The following is a 19792-nucleotide window of genomic DNA, read 5'->3' on the forward strand; positions in this document are numbered from 1 at the left end:
AACATAAAATATTTCGACATGTAATTTTCAGTATAGAGGTTGACTAAAATATTGAAATAGGAAGTTAACATTCCTCTCAACAAAAAATAATCAACATTATGCTAAACTCACCCTATTGTCTTTTCGTAGTTCATTGAATGATTACTTTCACTAATTGGTCTTGGGGGGCTAACTCCCGTTATTGATTACAGTCTAGTAAATTACTACGAAGTTAATTTTACTTGAGTGCACAACCAGAGCCCATAACAAAGTACAACTTAAAATTTTGAAACCAAAATGATAGACTATAATTTCGAATCCATGTTTGACAGAAACCTTACTTGAATACACATTCTGCCCTTTACAAATGTTGTTATCATATAGGCATATATTATATAGCCTATGCAAGTTTCAGCTGCTCTAACAACCAAAGCTTATTTTACTTGTAATAAAAGGGAGAAATAAGGCAAAGGTGGTTTTGATACTTAATAGCATGAAATACCAACTTAGGTACAAAAGACCAGTTTATGATGAAATCAACTAGAGAAAGTCTGTCAAGATTTCTACCAAAGGAATGTCACAGATCTTCAGTTACCTGTAAGAACAAGAAAATAAGAGAGCATGAGTTCTGAAACATTACAAATCCAAAGTAGAATTGAACTTGTAAATGACACGAGTGTATAAGCAAATAGATTGGAAACACAGTAAATAATTATAAATGGAAAATAGACCTATGTTATAAAATAATGCTGTATGAAGTGTGCATTGGTACCATTGAAGTTCAAAATGAAGAATTTGCTGTCAGTCAAACCAAAAACCAAACTATGAAGTGTGTTGATTTTCTTTCTTAAGAACTCTACCTTTGGCATGAGATCAATTTATGTTAACCTCGCCGACCACTAATTTTATCGATACGCTGCTGCTGCTCCTGGTTGCTTTGATGATCAGAAATACACAGTTCTACTCTCTGAGCAGCATCAACGAGCCCGCGAAACTCTGTCCAACCTACTGCAGTAACTATCATCCTAATATCCCTTCGAAGGCCGTCCTCAAACCGCCTACACATATCAACTTCGTTCGCTACCAAGGCTCGGGCGAATCTCACCAATGAAATAAACTTATCCTCATATTCTCTCACAGTCATATATCCTTGTTTCAGTTGCAAAAACTCACTCAGCTTGGCATCACGATAGGTACGTGGAAAATACTTATCATAAAACTCACGACGAAAATCTCCCCAAGTTATGGTTGATGGATAAGGATAGCAATAATGTCTCACCCCCTTCCACCAATGAAAAGCATCTTGCTCTAGCAAAAACCTGGCGAGGGAAAGCTTTTCCTCGTCTGAGCAACCAATGATATCAAAAATCTCTTCAAGCCTCTGTATCCACTCCTCGGCATCATCAGGACTAGCAGAACCGTTGAACTTCGAAGCGCCCAAATTATAAATTCTCTCAATTAGTGTTTCTCTCTCTTCTACTAATGGGATCTGATTAATTGGAACAGCAATTGTGTCCATTGTCTGCTGTGGTCTACCATTTGAGGTCTGCGCACCAGATTCAGGCATGTTAGAAGTGGCTTCACCTACCACCCCAGGTGTGGTCTCAGTTACATCTTCTGCAGTTTTAAGCAGGACCGCATGCTGGTTCTTTCGAGAGCAGTTAGGTTGGCGCATAATGGACCTGCAGTGTAAAAGTCAACAACTCAACATAAAGTATACAATGCAATGAACCCATATCCAGCAATATATAGGGCCCTTCCATGAAAATGCTATGTTTATAAACGGTTAGTGTCACCATATGCCCCAGCCTATGTTTCAAGTTAAATGTACAAAGGCTACCAAATTGTGATCTTCTAAGCACATGATTTACGGATTTATAACCAGTCAATGCTAGACTATACAAAACAAGTATTTCCATTGAAAAGAAAGATGAACAATTTTTTTTATAATTAATTTACACTTAATCCCAAGTTGTTTCAACTTTCAACTTTTTTCACAAATTCTTATATACCATATGGTATACTGTGAGATACATTGAATGTTTTAAAAAAAATCAGCACTTAGACTAATGTATACATATGTTTTATTGAGGCCAACCTGAAGTTAAACAAGCTTGAAAAATAAACTTCTGTCTAAAAGTATGAAAACAGGCAAGTGGGGAGGCTTTAAGGCTGTATATTATGAAAGAGCTGCTTTTATTTTTTGAGAAAGGGAAAAGATTCTCATTAGTTTTGCAAAATCTTTGACAACCCGAAAGTACTCGTTTAAACATGTTTAGAAAGGATATAGCTTAGTGACCTCCCAAATTGTACCAAAACTGAGAGGAGCAAAATTTTCTATATTCTTGTAGGTCCTGAGTTCTTGAGACTCTTGCGCCACAGTCTATAATATTCAATCATCACAATTCAAAACGGAAAACAATGAAAATAATGCATTCTTCAAGTGCCATTATTTTAGTAATTTATCCCTATTTATTGAAATTAGTTGAGAAAAACACCTAACACAAACTACAAATACCAGATAACCAATATCATCATAGCATACACTTGTGGAAGAAGCTACAAGGCCAAATGAGAAATGCTTTTGAGAAAAAGGAATAGAACAAAACCAATGTTCTTAGACAACCAGTCCCTTTATAAATATTGATCAAAACCAAAGCCTCTGGATACATTAAAACCAGTCCTAAAGACCTACAAATAGATTTCTAAACAGTTATTATCATCAAGTATAATATACAGCTATTCATTTTGGGATTTCAATTAAATATCCATAACATGCATGAATATATATAATTATCCAATATCCATAAATATATAATTTGATCATTTGTTTTATCTTCCATTTACATAATGTAAATGATATTGGAGAAATTCAGACTTAACAATTTTAGAAAGAAAAAAAATAAGTACCAATTTATCTTTAATTTATTTTCAAGTAACAAAAAAAAAATCCAAAATTCATAAACCCTAAGAATCACATTTCCTAAAAAATAAAAAGAACTAAAAAACCAGGAATCACATATCCTGGAAAAAAAAAGAAGGCAAGAATCACCTGAAAACTAAGAGCAGTAATTGGAAATTGGGAGTCGCAAGTTGATTCTGAGAGTGCAAGAGAATTCAGTTTTTGGAATTTTACAAACATGCATTGATGCAAAGCCAAAAGATTTTTCTAACTTCCACCGAGCTTCAGCGTTTGGTTTTGAACAAATTCTAATAATTTTTTATATTATATATATATGTACATATACGAGTAATTGGTAAAAAATGGGTTGCATTTTTTTTTTTTTCAAAATTACCTCAGTCCGGCTGTTTAACAATTTCGAACAATTCTTTTACTAGTTGTCAGAAATTTTTTGACAAGCTATAGGTGTTGAAGACCATTTTATAAAAAAATAATCAAAACTAGGATAAAATAAATTTGAAATGACCCAATATATATATATATTGTAGAGGGTCTCAGTGCAATTTTGACACATTTAGAGATATCAATGTCGTTTCACCAAATTAAAAGAAAAAAAGTTTACCTTTCCCTTTATACCCCTATAAAATTGTCGTTTGGAGTGTAAGCATTAAGAACTATTTTGTCTTTTCAATTTTAACTTTTAATTTTTCTCAGATTTATTTTTAGTTTTCTTTTCCCCTTGCTCACGATACCCTCCTCTCTTTACTCCTTCCTTCTACACTGTCTCTTGTACCTTTCTTCCTAGCTCTGAACTCTCCTTCGCCTCACAGGTTCGCCATTTTCACTTTCCATTAAGCTTTTCGTTTCTAGTTCGCTAAAGGGATTTCTTTGTTTATTAGTTTATATGTATATACTTATTTATTTGAGTATTGATCTTTGTCCATTGAGTTTGTACCTATTTTTCTATTTTCTTTGATATTTTCAATTTGATCGGAAAAGGGTTTGTAAAATTATCAATTGGGTTTAATGGGTATTTTTTATTCTGCATTTTCTCTCTCTGACCTGAATAGTTTTTGTGCAGTTCGAGTATGGAAGATCTGGTTTAAGAATAGGTTTAGGCGTTAATCGAATTGGGACAAAGTAAAATATAAAATTGTTTAGCTTGTTCTAATTGTCTTAAAGTTATTGATTTAGTGTTAAAGAGAAACAATAATAGGTAATGGTTTTAATAGATTGTTTCTTATCAGTACTCTCCATCCTTTCAACATGGAATTTTCTTGAAATGAAAGAATTTGTTGCGTTCATTTGTTTTTTTTTTATAGATATTTCTTTTATTCTATAAGAAAGTGTTAGTTTTGGGGGGTATTTTGATTATGCAAGAGTTTGATTTATTGTGATGTCCTTTTTGTTTTTGTCTATTTAGCTTGATTTCTTATCCGGGTATTTTGATAATTGAACATGTATGCATTCTCTGTGTTTGTATTTATGTGAGGGTTGTGGTTGACTTCAATTGGTTTTAGTAGAATGTTAAATTGCTGAAGGTCAATCTTCTGTGATGCCATAAAATATTATATTCTGGGTTTTGTTATTTTCATATGTATGTTGTTGTATGTCTGATTTCGCTTTCCTCTAAGAATGGATCTTGTGTCTTGGCCATGCTTAGTTTTTGAATTACTCGTTGTCTTTTGCGTTTTATGTCATGGATGGAGTGCTACTGTATGAGATCGCATTGCAAGGAAAGTAAAAGTTACATATTCTAATTTTTAAGATTGTGTTTCATAAAGCTTCTTCATTATTAAGATAGTGAATCATAATCATGTTATCGCTTTGAAGCTGATATCTTAATGTTTTGTTGACCATTCATAAGGGCAGTTTGGATTTGAGATAAATAGTTTTCCCTTTTTATTTTGTTCTTTTTGGTCAAGCTTCATAGAATTGTTAATGTCATATGTGTACTTTGGCTATGTCATCCCTGTACTGTGTTTTATTCTTCACTTGTCTTCCAATTTATAGCTTCATGATTTCATGTTAATTTGTAGAGACCTATTGTTGCATTTTGTTTTTATTTGAGATTAGATCAGTTAGAACTATGCTTTTGTCCACTGCTTTTGATAATAACCTAAGGGAGTTCTTAGTCTTCTTTCAAATTCTCTAATCTACTTCTATTCGAAAATGTATTTATCCTTTTTTGCTTATTCCCTGGACAGTGATAAGTAAAGATGTCTAGAAGATATGATAGCCGTACTACAATCTTCTCCCCTGAGGGTCGTCTCTACCAAGTTGAGTACGCAATGGAGGCCATTGGTAATGCAGGTACCGCAATTGGAATATTGTCAAAGGATGGTGTCGTCTTGGTTGGTGAGAAGAAAGTAACATCCAAACTCCTGCAAACCTCAACTTCCACTGAGAAAATGTACAAGATCGATGACCATGTTGCATGTGCTGTGGCCGGAATAATGTCCGATGCCAACATCCTGATAAATACCGCAAGAGTTCAAGCTCAGCGCTACACATTCTCTTACCAAGAGCCAATGCCTGTTGAGCAGCTAGTTCAGTCACTTTGTGACACTAAGCAAGGCTACACACAGTTTGGTGGTCTCCGACCCTTTGGTGTTTCATTTTTGTTTGCAGGGTGGGACAAGAATTTCGGCTTCCAGCTTTACATGAGTGACCCTAGTGGTAACTATGGTGGCTGGAAAGCTGCTGCAATCGGTGCAAACAACCAAGCAGCACAATCAATGCTTAAACAGGACTACAAGGACGACATGACAAGGGAAGAGGCGGTCCAGCTGGCGCTCAAGGTTTTGAGTAAGACCATGGACAGCACAAGTCTTACTTCTGAGAAACTTGAATTGGCCGAGGTCTACCTTTCGCCGTCTGGAAATGTGAAGTACCAAGTTTGCTCGCCTGACTCTTTGAGCAAGTTGTTGGTGAAGTTTGGTGTGACTCAACCAGCTCCAGAGTCTTCTTAAGTCATTTTTATACATTTTCATGGTATTAGCAAAGGTTGGACTATCTCTTCAGTTAAAACTATTCTCCAGTGTCAAACCATTTGTGATACTTGATGGGTTTATCTTTTAAGTATGTTGTAAGTGACATTTTTCTCTAGTTTAAATTGTTTGGTATCAACTAACTTTGACTCTTCCGACCTTGCTTTATTTTCTTATTTTGGATGTTTTTTGGAGTGAAATTCTTTTGAGTTTGGTTTCCTTGTTAATGTTGTCAACTTGGTACGGCCGACATATGATTTTAATCAACTTACATTAAAAAAGGTATTGCCTTAAGTGAACACGTTTCCTTTGTTTTTTAGATGTTAATTTAAACCTACCCCTAATGAAAATAGAGAAGCAATAATGAATAAATTCTTTTTAAAAACAAAATAAATAGAAAAAACTTCATTCACGATCATTCCTCCATTTTTTTTAAGAGTAACGATTCCATGTCTTTCAACAAAACTAAAATTTATAGCTTTCAGGGAAATACAAGGCAGTAGTGAGATGTAAACTAACACAGCACAATGTATAGATCTCTACGTTTAATAACACATTCAAGTATTTAGCTGGAATTCTTAAGATGGGGTCAATTCTTAGTCTGCCCGAAACAGCTATCCAATTCCTTTTTAAAAAACAAAATCTGGCTGAGTCTGTACAAATTTGCTCTAGAGATGTAGTAGCAAAACCATCTCTTCCTCTTCTAGTCCCCAGTTGATGCGGCATTTTGTATTTCATCGTAGGTTCCGGTTTCCTCGTTATACGAGTACCTAAGTTTGACAAGAAAACATATATAAGAAGCCACTGAAAACATTTACATGATTTATGAGCACAACACATATATCTTGTTATCTAATATATCTACTCGTGTTAATAGGACGTGTCCACTACAAGTACAGGCTATATACAGCATCATACATTTTATCAAAACTAGGAGAATCAATATAATAGGAATCTTGCTAAGGCGATAACTCATAAGGCAATATCAAAGCAATCACACATTGGAGATCAGTGCGTTGCAAACCAACGATGAGTTGTAAGAATTAAAGCTGTGAAGTTTGAACCTTCCACATTCACCATAGCTGTTGAATGACCATATATATTAAAGGGTGACCTGAATTCTAATACTCCCACCAACTCTCTCTCTTGCTAGTCCCTAGGTGTTCTATCAACATTAACTGCCTAATTCATGAGAGCTGGAGTCTGAAAAAACTAAGTTAATTTCATAGGCGCTTTTGCAACTAACACTAGCTAGATAGTGACAACCCTAAACCTTGTCCAGTATCTGCTTGTACAGCAACACTAAGGCAACTAACCCCCAATGAAACTGTGGAAGTTTGAGAAGGTCATTACTTTATCTACAGTCATGCAAGCAAAATCAGACTAGTAATTTGCTTCCAAGAGGACTCAACTTGAATAAGTTGTAGCATATACTAAGAAATGTATAATACAAGAGTTTCACATATTGTTTATGGTGGTGATATTAGTACAGAAAATAATAACAAGCAAGAAATTTTGGCATGTAACTTATTAAGATTATGGTTGTCCAGAACATAGACAAGGAAAAAAGCATAAATAGAAAGCAAATTAACCAAAATAATAAACATGCAAATTTGTTTCCAAGAGCAAACGACACATGTGCATTACCATTGTCCTGTCGAAGCATAACAATACAGTCCAGTAGATGGATCATAATAATAGCCCAAACTGCTGTTGTAGTAGTATCTGAAGAATCAGCCAAGAATAACCAACAAAAAGTAGTTAGTAAGCAGAAAGAAAGAAAGAAACAAACAATGCACTGCACATGAAACAATCATAATTTATACAACAATAACATAGAACCTGCAGAACATGAAAGTTTTTAGAAACATAGATGAAAAACAGGTTCAGACACTGGAAAATAATTGACTTACTTCCAAGACCAGAAATTAACTAAATAAAGCTCAGAGATAACAAAGAACAAAATATTCAGAACTATAATTAGCTTATGTCTAGTTCAGATAGAAACATATGAATAAGCTAACAATCCTTCCCCATCTAGAAAACAACATTTTGTTTGGATCTAGTTAACCAGGTCATATAGATTAGGAGAAATGTTAAGAGACAGGTAGCAAGTTTAAGGGGTGGTACAATATGAGAAATTGGGACAGCAGGCTATATAATCTATTATATGGTTTAGTAAAGATGTTATTAAAGAAGTGAGGCAGTGTGATAAACTCTCACCTCTTGAGAGGTTTCCAGGTCCTTTGAATAACCTGGTTTTTCATTTTGTAATTTGTTCAATTGTGATCCATAGAAATCTTCATTTTGCCTACTGTTTCTCTGTTTTGGGTTCCTATTAATTGGTATCAGAGCCGACTCTAATACCACTAATTACCACTTAGGTTGAACATACTTCCAAAAGGGGAGCCAAAGCGGTTAAAGATCACCAACTTAAACTATTCCCATAGTCATTGTGGGATCCTAACAAATTTATAGAAATATTTAAGAATTAAAAAACAAAATCTAAAATTTTTTCCTGAAAAGAATCACACAAATTGTCTGCAGTTGAAAAAAATGGTAAAGAACACTTAAGCATCGGAGATACCAACCCTTCCAATTCAGTTGGAGAATCTCTTCAGGAAAAGCCAAGTTGACATTATATTAATGAAACAAATCTGTATTAAACAGAACAGCTATATGTATCTCAAGAAATGCTTGACGTGGTAAACAAAAAAAATTCCAATAACAAACTAACAACAACAAGAACCAAAACACAGACCAATTTCCAATATATCAAGGGGAAAGAAAGGGAGAGAGAGGTACCCAGAAGACTCGTCAAACACATAATCACTTTGTGAAGTCCCACCTGCAGACCAAAAAATAACCAAGTTCAGACAATATATCGAATTATTTTATCAGAAGATGGGTTAGCAGTAGCATTTTTACTTTCAGAATAAATAAATCCTTACTTTCAGAGTTAGCGTTTGCACCGTTGGTTGGTTCACCAGTTCCATTAGAAGATGGCTTAGCAGCAGCACTTTCATCATCCGCAAATATATCAAATGAATCCTCGGATGGATTAACAGGGCCTGAAGAAACTATTCCAGCATCTGTTAAACCAGACAAAATGTCCTTCCCTGCACTTCCAGATGGGCCTTCACCTCTTAAACGAGCAAGGTTTTCATATCCTTCTGAAATAATAACAATGCAAGTTAAAACCACAAGAGTAAGTTAAAAGAATGCAGGAGCGTTACAATAGAAATGAAATCGCATGGTTCAATGACATAACAGTAAAAAATCATTGAAAAAACATTTAATAAAATAATAAAAATATGGAATCGCATGGTTCAATGACATAACAGTCAAAAATCATTGAAACATGCATATTTCTGGAAAAGCCCACACACAAAGCATCTAGACGGGTTCTAGCAAAAATATCCACTAGGTTCCTTTTTTCTTAACCAGGAAAGAAGGTTGCTGACCAGAAAAAAAGTTCAAAAAATTTTACTCTCACCCAAAATTAAGACTGAAAAAACTATTTATCATACCTGCTTCACGCTCAAAAACCTCTTTCTTTTCACTGTACACATCTGTAAAAAAAGTAATTAAATTCAATAAATAACCAAAGAAGGAAAAAAGAAATAAAGATCATGTTCTACAACTAGAAAATTTATTACATGACCATTGGAAAACCTTAACAGCTTTCTGTAACCATGTATACAGCATAAATGCACCATTTTCTCCTATGAAATATAATACATATACAAGAGTATGTCCATTTTGCGATTTGAAAAATTTAAGTCTAAACTACAAAATGTTCATAAACATATAAACAACAACAAACAAACTTAAAGTTCATATAATAAATTATGAAACTATGTTTGTGCTTCCGTATCAACAACAAACATAGACACAAATTAACAAACTACCTACCGTATTCGCCATTCTCCAACAACTTCATGGCATCTTCAGTTAGCTGGTCAAATATCGCCTTTATTTCAGGCGGCATTTTATCCTTCTTGTTATTCGAAGTTCCTTTCAATCTCCTCAAAGCTTGCAAAACCTATCATGTAAAACAACATTAGCACAATACTAAGTCAATCATACAGAACAAAAATTTAAGAGTTGTTCCAGTTCTCAGGTAAAGAAAGGCATATAAAATACAATGTAGGGGATTTAATAATGTCACCCATTACAGAAAAAAAAAAGACAGAGGAAATGTTGCTGACAAGTAAAGGATGTGTTTCAAGAAAGCAGGAAAGAAATTTAAGAAGAACAACGTATGGTGGAAAAATTATAAATAAAACAAGATTACCGTTTCGCCTGGCTCAAGAGCATCTGCTATGCGTCTTTTCATCTTTCCAATTTCACGAGACGTAAGTTCTTGAATATCATCATCATATTTTATTACTACTTTACCAGCGTATTTTGGTGCCACTTCAACACTATCAAGCCAAGCATCCTGCAAGAATTAACATGACTATGAACAACAAGTGTAATTCTACTTTTCTCTAAACTATACATATAATGAACAAGGATGTAATAACGATTGGTTAAAAAGGAACTGGCCCCACTTCTGATCTAAAGAGTAAAACTCAAAAGTGCATTAGTGTACACATAATTCTGCACGAAATTAAAGTAGCAACAAGGCACAAATTGAATTAAATGACAGGAAAAACAAGACTAATATTTACCAAGTTCGTATAAATTCAGCCCCATATTAAATGAAGTATTAACGATAGCTAGATTGATTCTACTTACACAACACTACATTAATTTGGTTAAACTTATGCACACACTATTTGGTCCAAAGGGTCTACATCCAGAATTTGAATATGTATGTATACGGTATGTTCATTCAGCACAGCCCAGTTCAAGAATGTTTACCTTGATTTCATTTTCGTTGACATATTCCACAAAATTGCCGTCAGCATCAAAATATCCTTCTTCCCTCTCTTTGTCTAAGTTGAAAGGTTCAATTTGAATGCCATCGTCCACAAAATCCTCGTTTTCCTGTCAAAAGACACTCCGCATCATAGGCTATCCTTTTTATTTCCATTGATCCCAATAAAGAAGAATCTGGCCAAATCATCTTGAATCGAAAAAAGAAAAAAAACAAGAAAGCTACACCAATTCAGTAAGGAATCATTAAAAAAAAATCACAAACACAATCCTTATTTCTACAGAGAAAGAGCTTGAAACTCACCTCATAAGTTACTTCAGCTATGGAAATATCGCTGATAATACCTCTATTATCGTCACTCAAAAGCTCCGTAGTCATTTGGCTACGACGATTGGAGCGTTCCTTAGCCGCCTGACGAGGGTCGGTCAGCGGAGCGGGCTGAGGTAGAGCCTCGTCTATTACTAATTTCTTCACCGCTGCTTCATCTCCCTTCTGTTTCTTCTTGGGAAACCTAACCCTTTTTTTCCTGCAACAACCAAGAAAACCATCAAGAAGAGAGAAATTAATCGAGAAAATGCTTTCCCTGGAAACAAACAAAGAAAGTTAACTTACATTTGAGGTTTGTTTGATTCTTCATCATCATCGGGGAAAGGGCGCTTGAGGTTAGGTCGAGAGGAATTCGCCGCCATTAACAAATTGAATTGAGTTCTTTTTCACCGTTTGGTTCTATTTGGCTCCTCTTTGTCTGTGTGTCGTAAATTCATAATACTAGGAAATGGTAAGACTCCTGTTCTTTGTGGAAGAAAGACGATCTAAGGCCCACTATCGAAGAGTAGTCCATCAAGAACAGTGGGCTTTATTTGGAATTGGATCCAATACTTGGGCCTTTAATGGGCCACATACCGGTAAAAGCAAACTTGGTTTAATAAGAGAAGTTTACATAAATGGCAAAAAGTGAGTGAATTTCTATATTTAGGAATAAAAAAGAAATGCTACTGGTGAGCTTTCTAAAAAAAATTCAAAATATAGGAATTCCATAAAATATATATATAAAAAAATGGATGATCATATTTTTACACAAAAATCTCTCATTCTCTTCCTTCTCTCCCTCGCAACATCTCTCTTCATTTTCTCGTTTTTCCCAATCTCCTCCCCACTTGATTCCTTCTTCTTAGCCATTCGTTGTCGACACCATCTCCACCCTCTGCCGGCGACGCAGGCCCCTACCCTCCCGACGATGTAGTTCCACCCCCTTTGGTTCTTCTTTTTCTTTTTCTTATTTCTTCTTCTTCTTTTAATATTATTCTTTTTTATCTTCTTGTAGTTCTTCTTCTTTTTCACATCTGATATTGCACTTTAGAATTGACTTTTTTTCTTCTAGCCCTAACTGTAGCCGGTTACCATCACGATTTGTTTATGATTTTTTGTTCAAATCTGATTTTTTTCAGACCTGTTTAAGTAACCAGGTACCACAGTGAGTGATTTTTTTATTCATATCTAAATTTTTTTCAAACCTAGCTGTAACCAGATACGATAACGATCATTTTTGTTTAGATCTAATTTCATTTTCACATGTACGATAACGGCTGATTTTTTTTTTCAAATCTGATTTTTTTTTAACCTAGCTATAACCAGTTACCAATATGATCAGTTTAGATTTTTTGTTTGGATTTGATTTTTTTTTCCAAGTTTGGATAAGTAACTGGTTACCATCACAACTAGTTACATTTTTTTTTCAAACTTAGTTGTAACCAGTTACCATTACGATCAATTTAGTTTATTTTTTTCATATCAATTTTTTTTCTAGGTCTGACTAAGTAACCAGTTACAATTTAATTGGTATTTTGATAGTGGTACATTTCTAAAAAAAATCAAAATTATTTTTATAGTTGTAACAAGTTACCATGACATCACTTAAAAATTAAAAATGATTTTGATAGTGGTAACCGTTTAGTGCAGAGAAAATGTTAAAGAAAATAAAAAAAATGGAAGAAAAAAATAATAATAAATGGGAATAAAAAGCATGGTGAAGAAGGTTTCAGTTTTTGTTTTTCAAAAAATAATGTAAAAAAATATTTAATAAAATATGAATAATAACAAATATTACAAATAGATTAAAATTATAAAATATAAAAACATATTAGAAATAACTACTAAAACGGTATAAAATTAAAATATGGTATACAAATAAAATATTACGAACATATAAGAAAAAAAAACTCCCATAAAAATGTAATTAAAAAAAATATGCCATAAGAAACTTAAGAAAAAAAACTGCCATATTTTTCAAAGTTAAAAAAAATACCATATTTGGTGTAATTTTCTCGTTTAATGATATTTTTACACAAAGTACCAAAGACAATCATTTTCTTTATTTTTTACTGTGAGATGTTTTTATTTTTTTTTATTTTTAGTATTTGGTTTTATGTTTTATACTTTTTTAATAACTTTTAATTTACAATAATAATATTTTTCCTGCTGACACATATCTCCATCACTTTAACACACATCTCCATTTACTACTGACACACTTTACTTACATCTCCATTACTTTTTATCTTTCTTTTTCTTCCTCCATCACTTTTTCTCTTTTCTTCTTCCTCCATCACTTCCATACCCAAGCTCAACCTTGTCGTCCTCCTCAATTCCAGTCACCATGTCGCACCACTCTGCTAACTTCCAACCATTTTTCTTCGTCGCTGGCGTGACCCAACCACCTACCGCACTATTGAAATCAGCAAGTCTACAAATGCCACATCCACACCCACTAGATCTATTGTTCTCATTGTTCACAGTACCTTCACCTCCTATGTGAGTGTTCCATAAGCTCAGATCCAAAATTGAGTTGTTCAAACCACCCCATTGGCATTTTGTCTATTTTTCTTTCAAGTTATATGAGCTTTCACGACCCGATAGCTATCGAATTTCATTTTTCTTACAAGTAGTTTGTTGAACCATTTCTTCTAAGTTGTATACAAATTATTCTCAAATGTGGTCAATTATTTTGGGTATGTTATTTTTAGTATTAGTCTTGTTGTAGTTTATGTTATGTTGTTTATTGGTTGTCTTGATACATTCAAATATCGTTTTTAATTTATGATCTTATCACTTCCAATTTTCAAAAGTGTTGTCCCAGTTTCAACAACTACATGTCAACCACAAAGCAACCCAACATATATTATTAAAAAACTATCACCAATACTACACCAACACATATTAAGAAACAATAACTACTGATACAAATATATATTATTTCCTTAGAGCTTCATATTTTCAATCATTCAATTTAAATTAGTCACTTACTTCGAAATCAACATAATTTTTTTATTATCCTAGTATCCACTACTCTGAAAGGTACATAATTTTAGTTTTTTTTTTAAATATGTTATAATATTTTCAGTGGTAATTTTACATTTTATAACACAAATTCAGTGAAATAAATACAAAAACAACCTAACAACAACACCACATAAACATTTGATAAATAAAAATTTCAAAATAATCTCTATTTTTTCTATATTTTCTATCTTACCTCATATATTTGAAGTTGTTTTATGATATATATATATATATATATATTTTCTTCTCTATCTTTGAATCATACTAAAAGTAGTTTTTATTTTTTTATTTATTTTGGTTGAATTTTCATTAATAGTGGCGGAAGATAGTGATTTTTTGTTGGACTTCCAAATTGTTAGTTGATTTAGCGTTGCTATTCGTCAGCATTTATGATGATTTGAATAACAAGTTGCCTGATTTTTTTTTTCTTTCCAATTCCCCTGAAATTGAATGTTGTTTTTGGATCTAGATCTTGCTGTTATTGTTCTTAGATGGATATCATCAGCACCTATGATGTTTTTTCATTGCTTTGAGATCGATAGCATGGGTGATACTAAGGCTGAGAATTGAGCAGGTTGGTCGGGTTACAAGGCATTTTTACCCGTCCAATGTCATAATCGGGTTAGCAAAAGTGACCCGTAACTTGCCCAATTAAGAAAAAAATAATTTTAACCCGTCCAATAATTTGGGCGGGTTGGTCGGATTAACCCACCCAAACCGAAATTGTATTTTTTTTTGGGCAGGTTGGTTGGGTCAACCCGCCCAAACAAAAGTGGTATTTTTTTTTTTTACATTTTTTTCTTTTAAATACTAGTACTAATAATGTGAAATTTATCTTTTTAAGCTTAAAACAATATTTTAAATTTATAGTAAAAAAATTAAAACAAAACTTAATTAATTTATATATTTATTTGAATATATTAAAAATAATAAATTATTAATTGGGCGGGTTAGGTTATATTGAGTGGGTTGATAATTGGTCGGTTTATTCGGGTTGCGTTTTTTGACGGTTTTTTCGAGTTGGTTTGGGCGGATTATTCGAGTTGGGCGGGTTGTAAAAATTTCTGCATAGCCCTAGGTCATACATGAAGGAAAAGCTTCCTCCATCTACAAGAGAATGATGACGAACAAAATGATATTTATTGAAAAAAAAAACTTATACCATATAAAAGTTTTTTTTTTTCCATGTAGCAATATTTTTGTTATTTTTTAGGAGTACATAAATATATAAAAAAAAGCCATTTAATAAATACCCAATTTAAAGTTAAACTAACCATATTTATCCATTTAACTAATTTAATTAAGATTCTACCCACTTTTTTAACATAAACTAAATAAATTATCTTTTTACATTCTTCATTACTCACCACATTCTTCATAACTCTACCATTTTCTGAAGAAAAAAAACAAATAACATTTGAAAATTAATATAATGAAGAAAGAAAGTTTACTTAGAAATAATACAAAGAAGAGGTTAAAACTAAAAATTAAATGGAGGCTATAATAAGAATGTTAAAATAGCTATTTTTGTAACAATTTGAAGACTTTTTTTGTTTAAATTAAAATTAAAAAAAGAAACACGTGCAAACTAGGGAATATTAACAAATAACATTTTAAAAATAAAATAATTAAAACACATGACCGAAATGTCATTAAAAACAATACAACTTAAATGTGCCAAAAACTAAAAACTAAGGCTTATTTCAAAAGTTAACTATTTTTATGGTAATTTAAATGCCATATATTTATAAAAAAATTAAAAAAACCATATAAACAACAATTCAAATTTTCCATTAAAAAAAAATCAATGCCAAAACAAAGCCATACACAATGTAATTTCCACAATATAACACTGGCAGGATGATTTACATTCAAGATAATACTAGTTGAAACACTAGGAAAAAAACAATAAATAAAAAACATACCCTAAAAAATCAATAATAAAACATTTATTAAAGATATATTTATAGAAAAATATACTTAAACTATTGTGAAGCGGTTATAAAACAGTTTGAAGTGAATTAAGCTAAAACAGAAATTCCAACTCACCAGAGAATCATTAAGAAAGGGATTTGTTGTAAAATAAAAACAATCGTTTATTAGATTTAAGAGAGAATGTACATTCAATTGTTTCCCACATAAATTTACAAGTAAAATTCAAAGAGTAAATAAACATCCAAACTTTACCCAGTTTTGGAATGGGATGCCTGTTTTCCTCCAAGCGTTTGAATTATGGCTTCCAAGACTTTAATGTCTTTGTCACGCTGGTATATTTCTTCTTGCTTCGCTCGCAACTCCTCCATGTGCAGTTCAAACACCTCTGCACCCAAAATCAGAAAATATCAAAGTTAAGTGCCAGCAATAAATTCTGGTAATGATTTCTGCTAGCAAATACAAGGTTCTATCAAGGATAACAGATATAGCCTTGCCACATTCTCAACGTGCGATGATAGTGCATCTAAAAGTGTCCTAAATTAATATAGCTTATAAGAAATTGAGGAAATAGAATTACATATAAATACAGCTCAGTGGGATAGTTGAACTCTAATCAGCATAAGCGACCAACACTTCGCACTATGATTACAAAATATGACCACAAAGCCCAGAAAGTACAAAGATAGCTAGTTTAATCAAATTTGAAATGAATAGAGAAACCAAAAAAAAATGGAAATAGAAGTTTGATCTACACTAAAGGCTTCAATGAATTACAGAGATAATAGGCAAAGGCATAGAAGAAATTGGTAATCGGAGCTGCAATCGATATTTTGCAGAAATGATAAGAAAATAGTAGAACAACTGGGTATTCGAGAGCCCAAGAACTCTCCCAAGAGTTACGGTTCAATTACAACATAATTCTCAACGTGCTTTTCTCATTTCATTCTCTTCCTCTCTTATTTATACTATCATATTCTAGCTCACTCACTACCCGCTCACTATGATGACCCATATACCCTTTTATTTACACTATTCTACCAATCCCAGGGTCTATCAAAGTTCCAATACCTTGATAATAGGCAAAGGCATAGAAGAAATTGATAATCGGCACAAGGTTAGCATTAGTCTTAGGTATGGCCCCCATTCATTGTGTAGGTAATCCTACATGGCACATCCAACGCCATCTAGTGAAATTGCAAAGACTAAACATTATTAACAAGAAGCGTTTGTTGTGACCAATGCACAGTATGCTCAAGTCCCTTTTCTAGCATGCCCAACAACTATAATTTTTTTTTTTTAAGAAATAGGTCATTCTCATTACAATGGTGTCCCAAAAACCAAAAAGGGATCAAGCTAACAATCTGAGACAATCAACTCGAGACCAAACAATTTAACTAAACTAGCTAAAAAATGTATTGAATTAGATTTAAAATTAAGAAGACTAAACCAATAATCAAAGTAGATTAATTATTATCCCAAGAATAGATTGTATAAAATATTCGAGACTAGACCAATAAAATACTTTCCAAGACTAATTTATATTGTTTATTTAGTTTCATGATGATTACTAGACCAACTTCACTGGAAAGGATGAAGTACTTGCAGAAAAACTATAAATCATAACTTTGAAGCCCTAGACTATGCATATTAAGATCCAGGGGAAGGAGAATTCTAAGTTCATTGTAGCATATAGCTTAAATGGAAGATGTTTGAAGCACAAAATGGTCTAAGCACTAATTTGAGAAACACCACTCTTTCAGTTTTCCAGAAGCTTGCGTCTTAGAGCTACAACTTTCTTCTAAATAGCATACTAGCTCATAACTTTTCTTTTATTTCAGACCATTAATGTTTAGCTAAATTATCTTGACCAATTAAACAAAGCAGTGAACAAAGGTGCTTCAGTTAACTTATGAGCAATATAATGGAGGAATTATCAGCACATCATCCAACTAGATTTCTAAAAATTACAGATCAAGACACTACAACAGCACAACTCGGGTGTTCTCAAGTAAACAACTGAAACAACCAAGGAAACAAAGAAAGTTGGGAAGAAAAGAATTCAATTGTACATACTTGTGGTGTTCTCAAGCTCTTTTGTAACCTCCTGTGCACGCAACTCAGCCGCTTTCTGTGCTGCCTCAGCTGCTTGTTTTTCTTTACGTGCACGAGATGCAGCTACAATGGCAGCATCAAGGTCCCTTTCCAAAGATTCCACCCTTTGATCTAGAGCCTAAACAGAACATAAAGTTTCCATATTTGAGTATTGATGTAAAATATGAATTACTTCTAGTCATTTAGATAGAAAAAAGCACTATGAGAGCATTTCATCACAGCAGAACACTAATTATCATGTATAAATTTACATGAGCCACATCTTTCAGATTAATCTGAATTATAAAGCTGCAAATAATACTTGATGAGAACCAAGCCCCAACCCATTTATAAATATGACGTTTTGATGCATTTAAAATATCAAATAAGTGGTTAATTTAAGTAAAAACACAAGAGAAATTCAAACCATAACTTCATTACTAAAACCCCCAACCATAATTCATTGTGTACAAAAAATATGTTCAAATCTACTACCTACACTTATACCCATTTCAAAATCTCGTATGTTCAACAGCTTTATAGCAAACTTATTCATATGATCAATAATCAATAATCAGATGGAGCAAGAATCAAGGATTAAAGCAAAGCTTTTTTTAATTAACTAAGATGAGCATTGTGGAAGAGACCTTGATGGTTCGGGCTTGTTCAGAGGTGAGGGAGGCTTTGGCAAAGGTTTCATCGTCAACGAAAACGGCTTTCTTGAAGAGAAGCTTCTGAAGAGAGTCCAAATTGGAAGACAACTCGGTGAGATTCGTAATCGCTCCGTTCCATCTTTCGCTGCCTTTCTCTTCCATAATCGTTCTACTTTACCCTTCTTGACAAACTGCTTATGCGAATAAGATTAAGGTCATGTTTGAAAATTAATTTAGTTTTAAATAAATTATTTGAAAATTTAGTTAATAAATAAAGGGCTTCAACCTTTTTCAACCTGTGTTCGTCAATTATTTGTTTGGAGATGTGTTTTGATAAATTATTTTTTGGGCCATATATTTTATAAAATGATTAAAATAAAATTCTAAAGTCAATTTTAATAAAAAAAAAATTAAATATAACAACATAATTTTTAAGCAAAATTATTTTATTTTTGTTCTGAATTGTTAGCTTAGTAAATTATTTGTGATTTTAGTTGAAAAAACATTAACAAAAATCGGATTTAGAGTTCTATTTTAACTAGCATTTAAAAAGTAATTTGTCAAAACACAACAACAAAACATAAATCCAAAAAAAACTCATAAATAAATTATTTGAATCAATGTATCTCTTGGTTATTTGAGTATAATTGTTAGTCACTTTTTTATAATTTCTAGTTATTTTAATTATTGTATTATTAAAATACTTAATTCTTATTTTTTTAATAATAAATATGGTGATGATATATCCTAATTAATTTATTGTTTGTTGTTTTAAATAGTTTCAATCTTTTTATTTTATACCTGTTCTCACTAATATTAAATTTTATAAATACATGGATACTATCTTGAATTTCTCACTACTACAAAATATCATTTACGGGACACTTTTTTAGGACACGCACATAAATGCAAGTCCTTAAAAATATTTATGGAGTTTTTAGGACACTCATTGAGAGTCTTGAAAAAAACACAATTTAGGACTCGCAATGAGTGTCCTAAAAAAATATGCGAGTCCTAA

At 32.5% G+C, this 19792-nt stretch overlaps 4 protein-coding genes across 4 annotated transcripts; 1 reads left to right on the forward strand and 3 right to left on the reverse strand.

Moving 5' to 3' along the window:
* Positions 1-243: 243 nt before the first annotated feature.
* Positions 244-3317, reverse strand: LOC133782017 (uncharacterized). Its single transcript, XM_062221157.1, has 3 exons — positions 3032-3317; positions 840-1661; positions 244-574 (listed from the first exon to the last, which is right to left on the reverse strand). The coding sequence occupies exon 2, from the start codon at positions 1652-1654 to the stop codon at positions 863-865; it is 792 nt and encodes a 263-aa protein (XP_062077141.1). The 5' UTR covers positions 1655-1661; positions 3032-3317; the 3' UTR covers positions 244-574; positions 840-862.
* A 239-nt stretch (positions 3318-3556) lies between these two features.
* On the forward strand, positions 3557-6014 carry LOC133782018 (proteasome subunit alpha type-4). Its single transcript, XM_062221158.1, has 2 exons — positions 3557-3711; positions 5089-6014. The coding sequence occupies exon 2, from the start codon at positions 5101-5103 to the stop codon at positions 5851-5853; it is 753 nt and encodes a 250-aa protein (XP_062077142.1). The 5' UTR covers positions 3557-3711; positions 5089-5100; the 3' UTR covers positions 5854-6014.
* A 360-nt stretch (positions 6015-6374) lies between these two features.
* LOC133782019 (uncharacterized) lies at positions 6375-11525 on the reverse strand. The gene is made up of 10 exons (XM_062221160.1): positions 11369-11525; positions 11060-11282; positions 10741-10866; positions 10169-10315; positions 9787-9916; positions 9402-9443; positions 8823-9044; positions 8677-8719; positions 7519-7596; positions 6375-6641 (listed from the first exon to the last, which is right to left on the reverse strand). The coding sequence occupies exons 1-10, from the start codon at positions 11443-11445 to the stop codon at positions 6575-6577; spliced, it is 1155 nt and encodes a 384-aa protein (XP_062077144.1). The 5' UTR covers positions 11446-11525; the 3' UTR covers positions 6375-6574.
* Positions 11526-15216: 3691 nt separating this feature from the next.
* Positions 15217-18989, reverse strand: LOC133782020 (uncharacterized). The gene is made up of 4 exons (XM_062221161.1): positions 18769-18989; positions 18104-18260; positions 16283-16415; positions 15217-15488 (listed from the first exon to the last, which is right to left on the reverse strand). Exons 1-4 carry the CDS (start codon positions 18934-18936, stop codon positions 15479-15481), a joined length of 468 nt encoding a protein of 155 aa, XP_062077145.1. The 5' UTR covers positions 18937-18989; the 3' UTR covers positions 15217-15478.
* Between the last annotated feature and the right edge of the window lie 803 nt (positions 18990-19792).

The sequence above is a fragment of the Humulus lupulus genome, chromosome 6, assembly GCF_963169125.1.
Source record: "Humulus lupulus chromosome 6, drHumLupu1.1, whole genome shotgun sequence".
Classification (NCBI taxonomy): domain Eukaryota; kingdom Viridiplantae; phylum Streptophyta; class Magnoliopsida; order Rosales; family Cannabaceae; genus Humulus; species Humulus lupulus.